This window comes from Fulmarus glacialis, unplaced genomic scaffold (genome assembly GCF_000690835.1).
Source record: "Fulmarus glacialis isolate BGI_N327 unplaced genomic scaffold, ASM69083v1 scaffold41541, whole genome shotgun sequence".
NCBI lineage: Eukaryota > Metazoa > Chordata > Aves > Procellariiformes > Procellariidae > Fulmarus > Fulmarus glacialis.
The window spans coordinates 1-19,410 of NW_009194182.1; the positions used below are offsets into that span (position 1 = coordinate 1).

The following is a 19,410-nucleotide window of genomic DNA, read 5'->3' on the forward strand; positions in this document are numbered from 1 at the left end:
CTTTTCCAACCTTAATGATTCTATAAGCATAGGGGAAACATTACACTGTCTGATGAGCTCATCCAAGACCTGCAATTTGAAGACATGCAAATACATTGGCTTAGCTAAAGTTCATCACTTACATGTCCAATTTGGCCAACTTCAAATCCAGCTGTAATTAAGAAAAGGAAGCAAAGTTTTAGGTTCCTAGCTAAAGGTCTAGTATCACTCTGTTCAGATGCACTATTACTCCTCTCCCCTCTTCATGCCATTCTCCCCTCCCATTACACACACACACAATTTTTTAGAGTAGTAAAGAAACTGGTAGATATTGAAAGAAGAAATTTGACAGCATGGGTAGCCAAGCCAAACAACTCTCCTTCTGGACAGAGCCAGCCATAAATTTTTCATTTCATTTCTCTTGCCTTTCTTCCCGGGGCAGAAGAGATGAACGCTAAAAGCTGAGGCTACACTACTCTGCATTTATTTCAAGTGCTAAACAAATGACTTCCAGCTGATGCAGGGTGGTAGCCAGTAGATGGGCAAGTCAAATATGGCCAACATCTGCACTGCAGCCTCCAGACACAGCTTGCTATGTTTGTATTGCAACAAACGGTGATGGAGGCTGTAAGCACACCAGCCTCTGTTGTGTGGTTGTTGACCTGTTCTTGCAGAATTGCCCCCTTTCATGCTCTTTCACAGCCCCTTCATTGTCCAGAACAGGGTTCCACCTCAATGTGCAATATAATAAAGAGGACCCTGAGACACGGATCACTGGAGGCTGAACAGTATTCTGAAGAGGTATCACTTCACTGTCATGGCCCTCTCCTACACCATCTGTTACTGACCACACTTAGGATTTTATTTATCTGTTTTTCCTCTTGTTTACTGAATGATTTACAGATCAGCTTTACCAGTAAGACTAAGCCTGTAAATACTGAGATGATACCATTTGGGATCATATATTCTGCAAAGTATTACCTCTGTCTACACAAACCGCTTTTTTAATGAAGGAAAAGTGGTTTCCAGGCCTTTCTTGGGAGCCTGTTTCACAGCTGAATGGGAAGGAATGTTGGATACCTCTGAAGAATACACAAGGCAACTAGCACTCATCAGGCCTAAAAAAACTCTGGAAGTGAGAGCCCTGGGACACATGCTTTCTGCTCTGGGTCTCTGTCCCGAGCTATTTTCAGCCACTCTTCACCGTACTGTGCTTTTGAAAGGAAGCCGATGTTTCTCCCAGTAGTGCTGAGCACACTCTTTAATCCGATCCCTTAAAACATCTCTTTGAGATTTACTATTTCTTTCAGATAAGCCATAACTATGTACTTAATAGTGGCACGTAAGTACTACGCATCTGCTTACACAAGGCTATGGGTTATATTTAAAATGAATCAGCTCCTGTAGACCTTCCCACCAAGCATATGGAGGATGACACAGTTCAACTGCAAAGCGTAGTGGGATAAAAGAGACTGGTATGTCACAGTGCAGCACAAGCCTTGCAGCTATCTCTGCTTGAGAAATTGCATCACATGCAAAATATCACTTTCTTTTCTTATTTGAAAGGCCCATGGAAACACTACTGGGTCAGCTGCAAAAGGACGTAGTCATTTAACCTTTAGATCTACCTGGTTTCCCATTGATTTGGCTTGAAAACAAGATAATTACACGGTGTTATTAGTTCAGTCTTCATTCTGTCCCACTGACAGGCTCAAAAGAGACATCTAGTAATATTTTCGCTGATCACTGTGTGAGTACATTCTGGATGCCCCCCCATGTTACGCAGGAGGGTTGAGTGGGATGGGTGTGAAACTTAAGTCAACCGTGTATGAAGTAGATGGTGTTGTTTACTCACAGAGGAACAGCCTGGCAAACATTGAAAGCTCCCAAAGGCTAAATGCCAACTTAATGACTTTAATAACTGAAATCCAAGAGAGTAGGGTGAGGATGGAAGGAGCAAAATGATCAGGTGTGAAGAGACTGGTCTTGACTTTCCTACAGTCTGCCTGCAGCGGTATCAAGACACGCACCGAGAAACCTCGCTAATTATCATTAGATCAGCTCCTTTTACTGATACAGACTCTGTCTTAGATTTGCTGTGGTGATTCTGATTCAACAGCCCTGCATGCAGTAGTCCCACTGCCCAAAAAAAAAAAAAAAAACAAACCAAAAAAAACCCAACAAACTGGCTTGTTTTGGAAAGACTCTTTTTCTGCAATTTTTTCCTCTTTGCATTACTTCTCTTGAAAGGGAAGCTAGTTCGACTTGCTGGTAGACGTGAAGGGTGCTATAAGGTTAATTCAGAGATGGGTTATTCCAGGACTATATTCAGACAAGGACTGCACAAAAGTAGGGGAGTGACCCGTTAACTACCAAAACTTCAGAGTTCAGGTACAATTTAAGCAACTAAACTTAGGATTTAATTTTTGAAGTATTTGTGCCACTAACATCTGATAAGGCTAATAACATTCCTTAGAGTTACACAAAATGTTAATCTCATGACTTTACAGACGAAATTGAAACCAGGGAAGGACAAGTAATTTTGCCCAAGATCACAGAGAAGAGTTGGAGATGTGGAAGGAATTTCTGGCTCCATGGCTCAAGCACCCATTTCTGCCTACCCACCTCAACTGCTAGCACGTCTGCAAACCCAGATCTCCCAAACAGATGGGTTCTTATGACATTTCAAATACTGGAAATATCATAAAAGAACAACTTCCCTCCTACTGGTTTGGCATTCCTAGTCATCAAGGAACCTTAAAACGAATCTATTGCAAGATCTTTATTCAAGCTTGGGTTAAAAAATGAATAAATGTTATAGGTATAACATGGGATTGAGCTATCTGTATTTTATCAAGTCTTCATCCTAAGACATTGAGGTGCTGGAGCTTGTCCAAAGAAGAGCAACAAAGCCGGTGAAGGGTCTAGAGCACAAGTCTTATGAAGAGCGGCTGAGAGAACTGGGTTGTTTAGTTTGGAGAAGAGGAGGCTGAGGGGAGGCCTTATCGCTCTCTACAATTACCTGAAAGGAGGTTGTAGTGAGGTGAGGGTCGGTCTCCTCTCCCAAGTAACAAGCAATAGGACAAGAGGAAACGGCCTCAAGTTGTGCCAGGGGAGGTTTAGATTGGATATTAGGAAAAATTTCTTCACCAAAAGGGTTGTCAGGCACTGGGACAGGCTGCCCAGGGAAGAGGTGGAGTCACCATCCCTGGAAGTACGTAAAAGACGTGTAGATGTGGTGCTTAGGGACATGGTTTAGTGGTGGACTTGGCAGTGCTAGGTTTACGGTTGGACTCGATCTTAAAGGTCTTTTCCAACTTAAACGATTCTATGATTCTGTGACTTTAAATGTGCTACCAGCTACGCCGTTCCGGACAAGCAGTGTGAGGCTGTAAAGGAGAACTAATAGCACCCCAGCCCATGGAGGAGCAGTAAGACTTCATTACTCTTTGTGTAAAGCTCTGGAAACACACCCAAGAAAGAAGTGGTATCACTGCAGTCTGTTCACTTGTCCTGAATGTGAAAGAGAGAAGGCACAGGGCAGAGGGCAAAAAGAGAACTACTTCTCCTTCTAGGTAAAGTCTGAGCTAATATGGTCATCCCCTCAACCTCACATCTGATTTTCATTAATCATGACTCAAAGGCAAGTGATTGAAAAACTTCAAACTACCATAATCTGACTCCTGGACATAGTGATACCAGCTATAGCTGTGTCTCCTGACTATTCATATACATTTTATAATATAAATACATATTATATATCTTGCTCTCTCCATATATAGAGACGCAGATACGCATTTATTTGCCACACTCAACAAACAATTTAAGAATTAAGGAAAACCGTTTTCATTTTAAGATAAGAACTTCGGGCTTATTATAATGCTGTAAAATAAAATCTGCTAGCACAAGGCACAAAAAAAGAAAAAAAGAAAAAGTGATTCACTGGGGAAGTTCCATGATGTGCGGGACAATGGGTCTTAAATCAAAGGCATACATTATCATGACTAAGCTGACAGATCTGCACTGCAATGCAGAAAGCCAAGCAATATTCCAACATCTGCACCGTGCACAGATAGGCAGTTAGACACAGTTTCCCAAAATGAAGAAAGGACTCCCTGAGCTCTTACCTGTTACCTGTGCAACAACTGCTTGGGAAATTCTCCGATTGGCTAGGAAGGCTTTGATTTCCTCCTTTATCACACTGCTGTCCCTCCTACCAAAACAAAAAAACAAAAGAACACACAAAAAGACGGACAGACCAAAGTGCACTTTGAAGATGCAAAATGGCTTTATTTCCTTTATTTAGGGGACAAGGAGTGGGGAAGGCAGGCATTAAAATAGTCAAAGTGCCTCACCGGTGGACACTTCTTTTAACAAGTGTCACGTTTGATCAAAGTACCCTAGCAGGAGAATGGATGACTCATGTCCTATATAATTCATATTAGGTGCAGCACTGCCATATGGAATGTACAAAGTTTCATTACACAGGGATGAATAAATCTCTCATACCAGCATAAAAACCTCAGTCATAAAAATGAGGCACAAAAATAAAAAATAAAGGATAGCAGGGTCTGCATGGTTAGCTACACAAATGAATATACATACACAAACCTTCTCCAACGTTTCAAAGAAAAGACCCAAAGGAGAAAAGATTTTGCAATCTCTATCCCCCCACCCCCAATTCCTTAGTCCACAGCTTGCACTGAATGAACAAGTGCCAGTTATTTAAAGCCTTTGTATGATTTTTACAAGGTGTGCAAAAGATAGTTCAGAAGGGACTAAAACCGTGCTAAAAAGAAAATAATTTGGAGGCTGCACAGGGACTGCGATATGCAGCAAATTTCAATTGCTGTAAACACATACTTTTGCCTCCTCTTCCTCCCTCCCCTTCCTGAAAAGGGCAGACAATTAAAACCAGACTCTATTAGGCTTTATTATTTGTTAATTCCCCTTCCCCTTCTCCCCTCCTGCCCCAGCAGCATTCGAGGCAGATTCAAGCTTGCAAACGTAAATGCAAAATAAATGCTATGTTGTGGGTTCATTTTTATTCCTGTACCCAACACTCATCTTCCATATGCCTGTAAATAAAAGCAGTTTAAGTTTAAATAAGCACTAAAAGCATTACCTGAGGCTTATTGCATAGGAACCCAAAACTCAAAGGAACGATTAAACTTCAGCAGTGGGAACTCCTGCATACTGTTATACTTACCACCTTCCTACATTATTCCATTATCCTGCAGCCGACAGTAAATGAGGTTGATTGGCTTTTCTTACTGCTCATCTCTAATCCTCTCCCCCAAAAGCCACACCTTTACCCTACATCTCCAAACTACTTCAAACATATTTTCATCCTGGAGCTTATGGACCCTAGTTCTCTCATAGGTTCTTCATAAATGTTACAATTTTTGGGAAAAAAAAGACATTCCAACATTATGACCAAAATTGTTTTGAGACATTTGGTCTTTCCTCTTATTTCTTTTTATTATCAAGCCCACTGACTCTGACTTTCATCCTCAGTGGTATAATCCCCTCCTTTCATCTTTGCCATAATGCTGAAAAGGAAGCCGCTAAAAGTAAAGAAAAGGTCAGTCTGGAAAAAAAAAAAAACAACTGGCTCTCACTGAAGACTTCTGCTTCTTCTTTATTATTTGTATTTTCCTATGCCAATCTGCAGACTGTGCAAATCCCAGAGAGAGTCAGCCCCTGCCACAAACTATAAGCAGATAACATACATGCTCTGCAGATCCCAGTGGAAAGCATTAACCAAGCAGATTCCCTACTCCCCCTATATATGGAAGGAAATACAACTGGTATGAAGTAGTGGAGGAGGACTCATGAATTGACACTCAGTCAGAAGTCTTCTGAATAAGAGCAGGGCAGAAAATTAGTGCGCTAACATCAATTTCAATTTTTGGTACAACATGGGAAAAAGTTATTTCAAAAGCAAAACAGACTGTGGGATACCCACACACGGCCAGAGGTTGTCTACACAAGACTACGAGGCAGGTGAGAGGTACCGAGATAGTGACCATTAGGGAAATAGCAGGGGAACAGCTGTCTAACGCAGTTCCTACTTTCTTGATAATACCTATCACTACTACGGCAGTCCTCCAACATGCAGATTTCTTCTGAGGGACTTCTCACTCTGACTTTCCAAACTTTTTACAAAGACTTCTACTAACCTCATCAGTTCCTCCACTTTGTCATCAATGTCCAAGTCCTCTTCAGAAGCTTCAAAACTGTATGACCTTTGAGCCAAGCTGTTTGCAAGTGGGTAGCGGGTAGGTGACATCTTCCCGTTGAATGCAGACAACCTCTCGTTACTCTCCCTCCCATTCTGATTAGTAGTGCAAGGCTGTGGGGAGGTGTCGTAACTGTTGCTCGGTGATGGGGACATCCCAGAATGCTGGGTCTGTGTTGAAGCTGTGGCTGTAGAGGAAGATGCTGGGACATTGTTGGTACTGTTGCTGTAGGAACCACCTCCGTAGCTAGACCTTCTTCCAAATTTGTCACTATGTTCTTGATCAAGACGATCCAAGGTTTCCAGCGCGTGGAGGATTTCATGTCTGGTCATTCCTGTACGTCTCAGGCGCTGAAGCAGGTCTATCTGCTCTATGGTAAATCTTGGTTCATCTGTGTAGTGAGACATGGTTTCCAGCAGACTAAAAACAAGTAAAATGTAAAAGCAAATACTTCAGTTCAATAGTTCTGTACATGGAAAGTACCTTACATGCAGGAAAGATCAGTTCTCGTACAAAACTTTAAGTCACACACATGACAGAGCTGGCAGCCCAACAGCCCACCTCCAAACAAGCTCAGCAGGCAACCTCCCATGAACGCTCACTATGTAGCAGAAGGGCATATTTTCTTTGAAGTGCTCAAATAGTGTTTCTCTCTTTTACTAGCATTCCCAAAAAAAAACTTCTTTTAGTACCCTTTTGCTTTTGATAAACCACTACAGAGAGACAGTGGTTGCTCAGTAATTAAGGCTGCAACTTGATTTCAGACAAAATTTTGCCCATTGCTAAGTATCCACTAGACAGAAACCCCAGATTCCAAAACTGTTAGGTCAAGGCCAGAGGTTGAGTTTTTCTGGAGAAGTTTTAACCAGTTGAGAGTTTTAACGTGAGATTTATGAATCATGAGTTTTAACGTGAGATTTGTGAATCTCAACTCTTCCGAATCTTAATAACAAAGAGTTCAAGTTGCCCTAACTTTTTGTTGCTCCCTTGAAAAAAAGAAGATAAAAACACACCTAGCGGAAATTCTAGTGGCCTGAAGGACCAAAGTTGATTTGACTGAAGTCCCATTTCTGAAGTTCAATTTCTGAAGTTAGTAACTTTTGAACCTGGAATGTTGTCACAGATCGCCTGCCCTAACAAGGAAAGTGCAGCACATCCAATTACTACTGAGCTTTTCATTTAAAGAAATAAGTCTACAGCCTTTTCCCCTCCAAAGGCAGGCTTCTCATGTAACTCAATCATCATGGTGGCTCATCAAAAGCATTTTTAACTCCTAAACTTCCCAAGGTGCCAGAACAATGAACATGTATCTGCTGCAAAACCCAGAAATGGAACTGGGGAAAAAAAAAATCACAATACACTCCCTTAATCTCTTTTCCTTCCTAAGTCTCCTCACTACAGATCCAAATGGCACACAAATGACAAGATCACCTCCTTCAGAACTCAAGATCTTGAGAAGAAGGGATGGCAGATGGAAGGCAGACAGAACTTGGCAAAGAGATCAAGGCATTTTCCATCTTTCTTGTGAATCTTCTTATGAGTCAAGGGTTTATTAAAATTCCTGCAGGAGAGCAGGGTGAAGAGATCACTCAAACTCCAGGAGACATGACAGAGCTAATGTACAATCCCTACAAGAGAGAGCAGACAAACAGCAGCCTCAGGAAAGTCAAGTAAGAATTCCAAGGACCCTATGAAAGCCAAAAGAGGGATGATGGCTGTCACGATTATCCTAGACTTTCCAGGGACAGGGCTGCCTATTTCTCTCCACAAATTTTGAAGATTACTCCTCATTTCCATTTCTGCACTGGCACAGAGAAGTCCCTAACAGGAGCCACAGAGGGACAAAACTTCCAATTGCTGCATTTGGTCTTTTTTCAAATACATGAATCACAGTAAAGTAAACGAAGCCCGTAGGTTTTGGGGGTGTAGCAAGGGAATCTCTTCAGGGGAATAATATCTCACAACACAGACCTGACTAGGCAATGGAAACGGGTATAACCTTAAGTCAGAGGGTATAGCCATGTCAATACTAGTAAATTAAATAGTGCCCAGGAAGAGGCACCATAGCATCTACACACAGTCATCTGCAGCATTATTAAATCACTGTAACTGTCTTTGGCGCAGTTTTGGTCAACCAGTGCACTCCTGACCAATTCGCAGGCTTTTTTCAAGATTTTGCACAGAGCAGAAACCACAAACACTCTGTTTGGATGCTGCCACTCAGTCTCAACATTAAGAGCGTCTGGTAGTATGGATGTGGCCAAGTGGCCTTGGGGCTGAAGAACAGCACGAAGAACTGGCTTGCTTAGTAGAGCTGTAGCTAGACTGTAGCTGTACAGACATGGTGCTACAAAGCCAGGATGCATGAATCTACAAAAATGGCATTTGCAGCCTTGAAAATAAAGAAATGAGAAGAAGTTCCTATCTTTGGTCTCATAAAGCAACTATCAAACCCCTTTGATTGTTTCAACAGTATGTACGTGGGAGAAGGAAGCAGGAGGACAATGCAAGGGGATGACTCCCATCCAAGAAAACGACTATTTGAGAAGACAGACGGACTACAGCCATAGAAGTGCTTCAGTCCAACAGGAATGTGCTGTTCTTTGGACAATTGATTACTGAAAACGTACAAGCCATTTTAAATTTTAAAAGACAAGCACACAGATTATTCCACTAAAAGGAGGGCACAGCAGCCAATGCAGCAGTAGACTAGCAACTGACTGGAATTGTAACAAGTAAAATTTGGAAGTCACATCTCGGACTGAGACGTTCAAAGCTTGACAAGGAGCATTTGGAAACAGACATTGTGTTCTAGGTTTGGCCTCTGCATTGGGAGAGGCAGGGCTGCTCAATCCTTTTCTCCAAGCTTCGTGAGAATAGAATTGTCACACTGACTTACTGACTCACATCACAAACTCCTGTACAGCCTGAAAGCCCCCCACATCAGCCCAGAGTAGCATGGTTTTCAAATAGAAATTCTCTTCTTAAACATCTGGCCTTGAGATGGTTTTTCACTAGATATGTCAGCTCGCCTTTCCTTAGAGATAAACACCTTTTTTGGCATTTCTTACCTGTATTTCTCATGTCACCATTTCCTGGATCATTTATCTGTCAACACCAAGTGTCATGTGCTCAAGTACTTGTCGAACTGGAAGATTTAATGAACCAGAACCTCCATCCAGAATTACCTCTACTCAAAATTCCTACTTTACTGACTCTTAGACGTTTAATGCCAAAACATACTTTAGATTAAATCTCCAGTTTGTCACAGACTCAGAAACCCAAAACTTTCGTCCTTCTAGCCCTGTGAACTGAAAAACTCGCATCTGAAGAAACATGACTTTCCAGATGGCTTCAAAAATGTCAAGCAGCACAGAACTTACCATTTCCTGCAGCAGTTTGTTGCCATGACCAGTCATTCCCTTTAAATTTGGGTGTGATCCCCAATTTGTCTAAAATGTCAGGGCTGAGCTTCCAGATCTGGGTTCTTAGGCCAAATTAATATCCTTTAGTGAATTACACATAATCCTTTAGTGAATTCTACGTATCCTTCAGTGAATTACTAGTGAATTACACATAATGAACTCCAGTGTTCTTGTATGCAAGATGGTTGACCTTCTGTTGTACACGGCTGTATGTGGGAAAGTGGTCTCGCCTCCCATTTGTCCCACTTTGATGCAGCAGGGATCCGCTGTGCATGTGCAGTAATTTCAATCGCACAGGGATCCAAGGGCTGCTGCACAAGGCCATAAGAATAAGATATTCAGTGACTTTCAACTTGTGTTCTACAGAGTCCTGTTAATCTGTGGACTGCTGCTAAAAGGCTCACAGAAAGTCATCTAAGAGCAGCACACCTACTGTCAGATTAAATCCATTATACTATGTTTAACACAGTAACCAGAAAAATGTTGGCAATTTGAAAAAAAAAAAAAACAAAACCAAAGTCAATGATCCAGCAGTCTGTCTGTCCATGCAAGGTCTCCTTCTAGCCCTCCAACCCTTTTAAACAACTTCTGTATAATTTTAACACTTAAAAAGATATGAACACCAAAATCAGACACAGTATCTCACTGCTGGTCTTACTAATGTCATACACAGATGTAAAGACTGCCTTGCTTATACTTACATACATTGCATCTGACATACTTCTTATTGGTCTTCTTGATTTTGAACTCTTATTCACATTTTCATGTGCTTTTCTACACAACCATGATATCTAGAAACAATGCTTCTGAGTGAGTTTTATGTATTGAAAACAACTGTAGGAACTGGGAATTTTCCTTTAAAAACTCAAAACAAATATTGCAAAACTTGGTATTATCGAACATGTTCTAACATTGCCAACTATCTACTGCTTTTTAATGAATAACTACAGTAACATTATTTAGAACTGTTATTCTAGGAGGGCTTCAGTTATTTTCCCTTTTTAAAATATTTTAATAAACTTACCCTGTTTAAAGATCAATTTACAAAGCAGTTCAGTAAATCAGCCATTTTAGAATCATCATAATTTCATTCACCTCATTAATTAATGGATATTCTCCACTACTTCATCCCCCCCATATTGCTGTAAGAGCCTCTTATCCTCCTGAACTCCTCTGGCTAGCTATGATTCAATTTGCTTCCCCCCTCTTTTTCCTTGTGAAATACAATCAACTGCAAAAGTAACAAGAAGTAAAATAAGATAGGGACAAGCAGAATGATTGGGGGTGTGCAGGAGAAAATAAAGATAGCAAATACTTTTCCTGAGAACAAAGACTGTGGACCAACTGCTTTGCTGTGGTCAAACTTTGGCAAACTTTGCTGCCAATGTAGCAAAATATCCTCAACACTAGCAGATCTTAGCTTATAATCACATGCTTTATCTTCTGATCAGTTAGCAAAACCCTCACCAGTTACAATGGGCTGTCAAACTTCCTTGGGAAGATATCCGAAAAAGGGAGCCAACCAAGGGAGAATCACCATGCATTTTTCTCCCTGTAATTTTGAAAGCAAGACCTCTGCAAAGTACTAATTAAGCTCAAAACTAAAATTGGCAAATTTTTTAACAATTGAATCTGGCCCTTAAAATGAATCAAGTTTATTTAGATCCGGCCCAATTCCACTTACTGCCTCTTGGTAACTATAAGGCATTAAAACTTCATACTTACCTTTCGTGGCTCATCCAAAAGGAACCTGAGGTACCTGAATATCAGATTGAAGGGAAAACTATAAGGAGCTAAATAAAAAAGAACTTACTTTCCCTCCCAAATCCACAGATATAAAATATACAGCAGGTCTCAACCAGCCAGATGCAGCGTCACTCTTTTTCACTTCTAGAGTGAAAAACGCCACTTTCTGGAGTGAAGGCTGTTTAGGGGCATAACTGCTCTCAATACCATTGCTTTTCCTTGTCATACCACCAAGACTTATTTAGCCTCTTTTTTGTGTGAATTTCACCCTTTAGATATGGGGCTCCCTCCCCACTTTGAAAGTACTGATCTTGAATGGGGGTACGTGGCCAGATACAGAGGTGTTCTCTTCCCTTATCTTCCTGCATCTCATAGAGAAAAGTGAGGAAAAACACAGCAAGATTTTCTCACCTATTATCATAACCCAAACCCACACAGATACAAGAATCATTTATCCAACGCTAACTTTCTAGGTGATGGAACACGGCAGAATAATCCCATAAAAACAGCTACAAGCTAAGTCCATGTCCAATTGAACTTGCAGAAGTTCAAAGCAATTCAATTACCCATTTGGGAATAAGGCCAGACATCAGCCTTAACACCTCTAACACTTTTGAAAATGGCTCTGTACTCTTTAATGATCGCAAGAAATCATTTTTTCCACTCTTCTACTCACTGTACATGAGTAGGAAGTACTCTAGCATCACTGAAGAGATGCTCTTCTGCAGAGGTCCTCCAAATTTCCATTAAAATTCACTGCTTTATCTAATAAGTTCTGCAAAACTCAAGACTTACAAAACCAGTTGCGCTTTTTGATATAAGACCTGTATTTGATACAATCTGCAAAATATGGATGTGGGCTAGAGCCAAAGTGTTCAGAACAGGATCCTAGGTCTGGTAATTGGTTTAAGAATGATTCTGATAAAGTCACATCAACTGGGGCAAAGCGGATGGGGAGAGATGCCAACTTCTACCCTTCTTTGACATATGGCATATACTGCTGGTCCAAGGTAGGACCCTAACAGCACTACACTGTCCTGTTAACGGTAGCTCCAGAATTTCTAATCTTATCTTTTATAGCAACATCGTTTTTTGCAAAATAACATGCACTTTCTTGGTGTCATTGAAAACAATCTTGCCCTTTACATGGAAGGGCAAAATCACAAGGTAAAGTTGCGGCTTTCCAGCTGAAGTAGGTTATCCCAAATTATATAGCAAAAAAATTACTTTCTACAACTAGTTAACTAAACAAGTGTTTTAACTATCACAGTCTTTCTCACAAGCTTGAACTCCTTAGCCTGCCAGTTTTTTCCTGTGTATATGTGCATATAGTACTAGTGAGAACTGCTATATGAACAACTGTGGAGACGGATGACCTCCAGCTATTAAAAACATATAGCAGAGAGAGCAGCTGTGCTGGTTTTGCATGCCCAGTCCCCAGACCATGCACCGGTGTAAGGATCCTTGTTCGGTATGACTGGGCTGCTATGTTTCCCTTCTACGTGAGGTCTCTGATCTAGACAGCAAGCAAAAATGGATATTAAGGATGGCATTGCTATTTCCAAAGGCAATATAATTTGTTTATCAACCGGCCTGATATTCAACAACCTAATTCACATGAACTACTGCTCCGGATGCTTTCTATCAGAACCAGTGACTACAAAGAAACTCCACTTCCAGCTGCCTCCTGTTAATTTTTTAACCATGCTTTATATTATGCAAGCTTGTTTCTCTCTATATATGTTTTCATGAGATCCAAGGACCCAAGCAAAGTTTCATTCATTCATCCTTCCTTTTCTACATCTCACTCACTGTCACGCATCCCAAAGGATGCAGCTGGTTCTTACAAGATGCTCAAGAGAGGCACTTTCATTCTGAGGTATGGCTGTTCCACAAACAGAGCGGTTGACGTATATCACAGTAAATGGTGCACACCACGCACACACATTAAGACACAAAGACTGTGACCCATCAAGTGCAGCTCTAAAGCACTATTGGAACGAAATTTGGACATTTAGGGCGTAACACTATCTAGTCTTCCGAAACTCAAGCTTTGGCCTTTTCTATTCTTACTGAATAAGCGCATCTCCTTTTATTCATAGCCAGTTTAAGTATTTCAGAAACGCCCAAAGCTTTGCACCACATTAAGCAAAGCTGCCTTCAAAACAGTAGTTGATGCTATGAATTCTGGGGCGCAACAGAGGATTAAGGATCTGACTCATCTGAGCCAACACTTATGCTCATCAGTTGCAACTCCAGTTTTTTCAGTGGAGTTGTACCAGTTTTCAAGAGAGAAAAAAATCAGGCCTCAAGTGCTCATCATGTCAACGAACACAGAGCCATCCTTATCCATACGTTAGCATAATTATCTCCTGCAGTTGCATCTCTTAGTTCTGATTTTCAAAGAGGACTCTACTCCCATTCATCCTGATTCACAAACAAAATGTAATGCTTGTAATGACTGCTCTCATCCCAGGGAAACGAAAGCCTCACAATGCAGCAAGCAGTGAAATCAGACTACAAGCTGATCTATCGAGGTTAAACGTCACCAGTTCTGTTTATGAATGCAAAACACTGCCTTATGAATGCAGAACACTGCCATACGCTTTCGATCAAAATGGTGACAGTTAATAAGAGCAGCCTGAAACTTCTGAAAATAAATCCAACGTAATCAAATACTCACCGCTACACAAATTATAGAAGGCAAGCTGAGAGCAGAATATCAACATATCATTTCTTCAGGAGGCTTCAAGTTTCTCAGCTAGTTAAAGAGCCCCAAACCCAGATTCACTACTTCTACATAAGTTGTTCTTCCACTCAGTCTCTGAAATTATTCACTGCTGATAAAATATTTTTTACTGGATGCTGGCACACTGGCAGTAAGCAAACCCTAGCAGTTTTGCTACTGATTCCACTAGAGTGAGTAACTTACTCTGGTTTACAGTATCCGCTTTACATCTTTGGGAAAGAGAGACAGAACTTGAGATCGATCTTACAAGGCAAAAATATAATATAAATGCCAATTATTGTCATAATCCAAGTCTTACAAAAGGGACTGACCTCTGACTAAGCACAGGGCTGGGAGCCAGATACTTCTGAATTCTACTCAAGGCACAGACTGATTCACACTGACACCTTATCTGTCCAACCCGAACCTTCCCTACTTCTAAAATCTGGGTTTCCTACTATTGTTGCAATTCTACAACAACGAGACAGGAATCCAAATTCTGAGGCTGGATTCAAGGGTAGAATGAGGGATCAGAAAGACTAACAAACAGAGAGAAAAGCTGTAGTGGCAGCTGATTGCTGAACCAGGGCCCAAAGCCCAAACCTGTGCCAAGAGCAAAGGAGGAGCTCTTGGATTCCGGAGCCAAAGACTAAACTTTGGATATATAAGCTCTGTAACAGAATCAGGGCAGGACTTGTGCGCTTGAGTTACACAGCTAAACAAATCTCACCAACACACCAAAATACTGTCTTTAACCCACACGAAGAAACAGAGGCAGTAAAACTGAGATGTGGGCCTAACCTAGACACCAGACTGGCAAGTCACGTACTTTCAGCTGTCAAGATTACAGGGGTAGGTATACTGCTGCCTTCTGTCTCCAGTTCACTTCAGAATTTGACCAATCACTTATTAAAACCCAGACAGAATCTCAGAATTCTTCTCTATTAATTCTGCCAGCTGGAGTATCTAAATACTTGAAACACATCTTTCTATAGAATATCCCTGTGAGGCAGGGAAGTAAAACTATACTAATTTTTGAGACCAAGAGCTCACAGAAAGGGGCTGGCCTTCAGACAATTCAAAATGACTTGTTCAAAGTCACACAAGCATTCTGTATGAAGGCAGACCAAGTGCCTGGCCAAACTTTGAGCGTTTTCTCGCCACACATACCACCATCCTACAGGGTCCATCTATAGCATCAGATATGACAAGGCGTAGGACAAGTTTCAAGGAATGCCATCACCAGGATTTCCACCACCTCTCTTCCACACATAAAGAAAAAGAGACGCTCTGGAAGTATTTCAGGCACCTTCATTCTCCCTCAGAATCTATCACCGGCAGCAACAATCAACACACTTTCTTAAAAGAGAAATTTGTTACTTCAGAAAACTAAAATCCAAATGCAGCAAATAACTGAAACTTACCTACCCCTAATTTTGTGCTTAACTACAAAGCAAATTTTTTTCCACTAGAAAACAGTTTGCAAGTGTAGTTTTACTGGCACACCGTCTTAGTGAAGACAGAGATTATACCTGCAGAAAAACTCAGGAATAGATAACAGCGGCTCCTTGAAGAATACAAATCATAATGGCAAAGACAGGGGTTTTTGGCCACAGTTGCTTCCATATTAGAGTTTTATTTTATTTAAAAGCATTTCAAAAAGAAACACATGTCCTAATTAATGTTCTTAAAGCAACAAACATCTCTTTGTGTAGCCCAGACCTGAACTAGGGAAATTTCCTCTTACATGACATAGAGAAGACCCAGTCTATCTTCCCAGGGCAAGTCCAAATCTTTCTGTGTCCTGCTCAGAGCAGGAGGAGAACACCTACAGATGCAAGTCCTGAGACTGCAGATGCATGAGAGAGGGTGAACCAACCTACGACCTGCTCTTCTACCCTTCTAAATAGGTCCAGGACTTGGTGGAAATCTCCACAGACCAGTTCAGTTCACTAACCCATCAGGAAAATCAATCAACCAACCAACCCACCCTAGCTAGTTTCTGCCTGGGTTAGTGAGCTGAATCAGCTTAGAGAAGGCTCTGATGATTGCTATTACCAACTCAACAGACGGGGACAAGCCAATTTGGCCAAAAGCAGAAATAGGCATAAAAGGCACACATGCAACAAGATTTCTTTTAGGTCCCTTTCAGAGTGGCTTATCTGCCTGTGAAATCATGAATTAACTCATCTGGTTCATCTTAAAGTAAAACTAAGGGCTCAGACAAGACATTGTTTCAGTTAAGGAAGCTTAAAATGCCAACTCAACATTCCTATAGCCACCAACTATTTACACGATAACTTGTCACTGAAGACAAAAAGAGCAAATTAGCTGAGTCCTCTTTCACCCAAGTTTAATTAACGAGTTTTGTGTCACATTTCAAGGAAGCTGGACAGTTAACAGAGCTCAGCCATGTGGGGACCTTCTAAGCCACTGTAACTCCACTGTCTGTTCTTCAATGTGTGCTGACTTTGGTACTGTTCACATACTCGTTCTTTTCTTTCCGTTGTTTGTTTTTCCTAAATGATGACAAGGCTTCAATCTAGTCCTTTTTCATCTGCATTACTCACACTGATTTTCTTTCCACTCAGCAGGCTTTTACTCACTCCCAATACAGCTCTGTCATTGCTGGCAGCCAGATTCATAAGCACTGGCCTGATAATTCAGGTAAACTTCAAGTGATGATGTTGAAACTGTCTAGCTCTATCAGAAACCATATTTCGAGAGCTAATTTGAAACATGCAACAAATACTGATGGTCATATCTCACTATTAACACATATTAATTAATCAATACTGCCGTAAGCCTGTGAAGTGCAAGTAATTACTCCCATTACATTTATGGAGAACCCAACAGAGATAACACTTGCATTGGCTACAGAAGGACTTGGTTTCAGATAAATGACTAATTCTTGTGAGACCAAAATCAAGTGTCTTGTGTTCACAGCATGCCTCAAATTCCTCTCGAGTACTGACTCTCATCCAACTGTGGATAAAAATTAGGTAGGTGAAATGGTAACTGCAGCCAGCTGCCTACTTTGCTCTTCTGACAGAGGATGCTGCCCCATGGTAGGAGTAACCGAACTGCTCTCTAACCATGGTAGTTTTAAGACTGTTCAATTTTTATTTTATTCAGTATTTAAGTTAAAACTTTTTTCTTTTTTTAAAAAAAGACTCTGTTTTCTTCTTTCCCCTTCTGAAACCACGATGCCCACTTATGCTTTTTAAAAGATATCTATGGTTTAATCTGGAAACTTTATACCTAAACGGATCATCCTGGCCCATTTCCTCTAATTTAATACTCTCTAATCCCCTCTACATAAGTTCACCCAGCTTTCACTCAGTCAAAAATTATTCACCTATACTTATATTGCATTCTTGATGACCGTATTAACTGCACATACACTGGAATAAATCGAAAAAGCTGCTGCTTCTCTGATAGAGGGTGGCAGCTGATTAACAGGGCACGTCAATGTGCCACAAAAATTCAAGAAAGCAACAGAACAACGCGATATCCATCTAAAACTGCACAGGGGCAGAACATGACTGAAATCTAGCTAAAGCACAGGAAATTAAAACTATATAATTCACAGTTTGGAAATTTATGTTAAAAGTCTGATTCAAAGTTAAAGCTGACAGACTGTCCTTGTGCTCAGACAAAGCACAGAGGAGCTCTAAGATCACTCTGCAAACTCTGAATTACCAGTATAATAAAGATGCACAGGGCAGTGTAGCCTTACCTCCAGACTTCTTTCCTGCTGTGAACTAGATCTTTACAATTTCAAGTGGTGATTTTAATACTGAAATCCAACATATTTCCAGCTAAAAGAAAGAAGAGGAGGTGGCTCAGGGGACTGGCAACAAAGTAGGAAACCACTAGTTCTGAATAGACGACTAAGCCACCAGCAATAGAAAATATCTCATTAATGGTTGTATCAAGTCTTTTTGAAATACATTGGTAGTTTAGTTTCCAACACAAAACCCCTGGCAGTCCTTACTTTTCACTGCAACTCCCTCTGCAGAAGTCTATGACTGCACTGCCACTTGCACTATGAATGTTCGTGCACTAGATGAATCATCTTCATCCTTGAAATAATTCATCTGGGAAAATTTGACTACATTAACAGCAGCCTGGTTTCTTGCTACCTATTCTGTAGACAGGATTTCTCTTTCCAACTCAGTCTGACAGAAGGTACAATCAGAAGTCAAGAGGTCAGAGTATCTCAAGAATCTGATTGCCAGTGGACAAGCATTTGGTCGCGCCTATAAAAGAGGTATGGGGAACAGTGATATAGGACTGACCAGTGCGAGAGATGGATGACAGCACAGTACAGGTCAAGCCTTTCCTTTCAGCCTGACAAGCTTCAAACTTTGAATTCATTTGCTTATTTATTGAAGAAACAGCATGGATACCAATTACATTGAAGATTCATGACAGAAGTCGTTTATTTAAAAGAACAAACTAATAGGCTCAAATTCAAGGATGAGATTTAGACAACTTCAATTTGTACTGGGATTCAAGATATTGGACCAACACATCCAATTTTAATGTTAGGTTATGTGCCCTAGGTTTTTTGCTTTTGCTACATAACACTACATTAATGGTGTACTCATTCCCTTTCATCAAGTCTGTACTGGTGCTAAACTCTCTTGCACAGCTCTGGTATCCCTCTAGTATGTTCAATCAATGTATGGAGATCTCTCTTTTTAACACTACCTTTTCTAAGAACTGCATGATTTTCCTTCTTTTTCAGTGACAGAAAAGTACAAGTAGAAACAACATTATCAGCAAGACCAAGTGAGGAATTAAATGCTACTGTTCCCTGGTCTAAATGTCTAGCAAATACCAAATCAGTGGAACTCTCCAATTTAGCCAGCTGCTGATAATCATTGTAACCATTTCTCTGCTCTTTTTAGATAAATTAACAGAAAAAAAACACCAAACAACTCTTAATTTTTGTGGGTTTTTTTAGCTTGTACTTACACTACTGGAAAAGTTCTGAGCATACTTTACATGGGGATGGGACGTTATAAAGCCTCTCGAGGGTCTTCAGTGTTATTCACCATTCTGTAAGACACAATTAAAATATAGAAAAACATTAGAGATTTCTCTGAAAGGCAAATACATTCTGACTTCTTGTTATCTGGCATACAATTATACAACTGGCTTACAGAGGGCAACCTTACGGCAGTTTCACTAGGCAGTAGCGCCAAATCACTTCTCGTTAAAAAAAACAAAGACAGGCCCCTTCAGGATCCTTCTCAAGCACCCAATCCATCCCTCTGTTAAA

General features: G+C 40.7%; 1 protein-coding gene across 1 annotated transcript; it reads right to left on the reverse strand.

The window, feature by feature from the left end:
• Positions 1-4,059: 4,059 nt before the first annotated feature.
• LOC104083996 (homeobox-containing protein 1-like) lies at positions 4,060-19,189 on the reverse strand. The gene is made up of 3 exons (XM_009587681.1): positions 19,104-19,189; positions 6,162-6,641; positions 4,060-4,192 (listed from the first exon to the last, which is right to left on the reverse strand). The coding sequence occupies exons 1-3, from the start codon at positions 19,124-19,126 to the stop codon at positions 4,060-4,062; spliced, it is 636 nt and encodes a 211-aa protein (XP_009585976.1). The 5' UTR covers positions 19,127-19,189.
• Between the last annotated feature and the right edge of the window lie 221 nt (positions 19,190-19,410).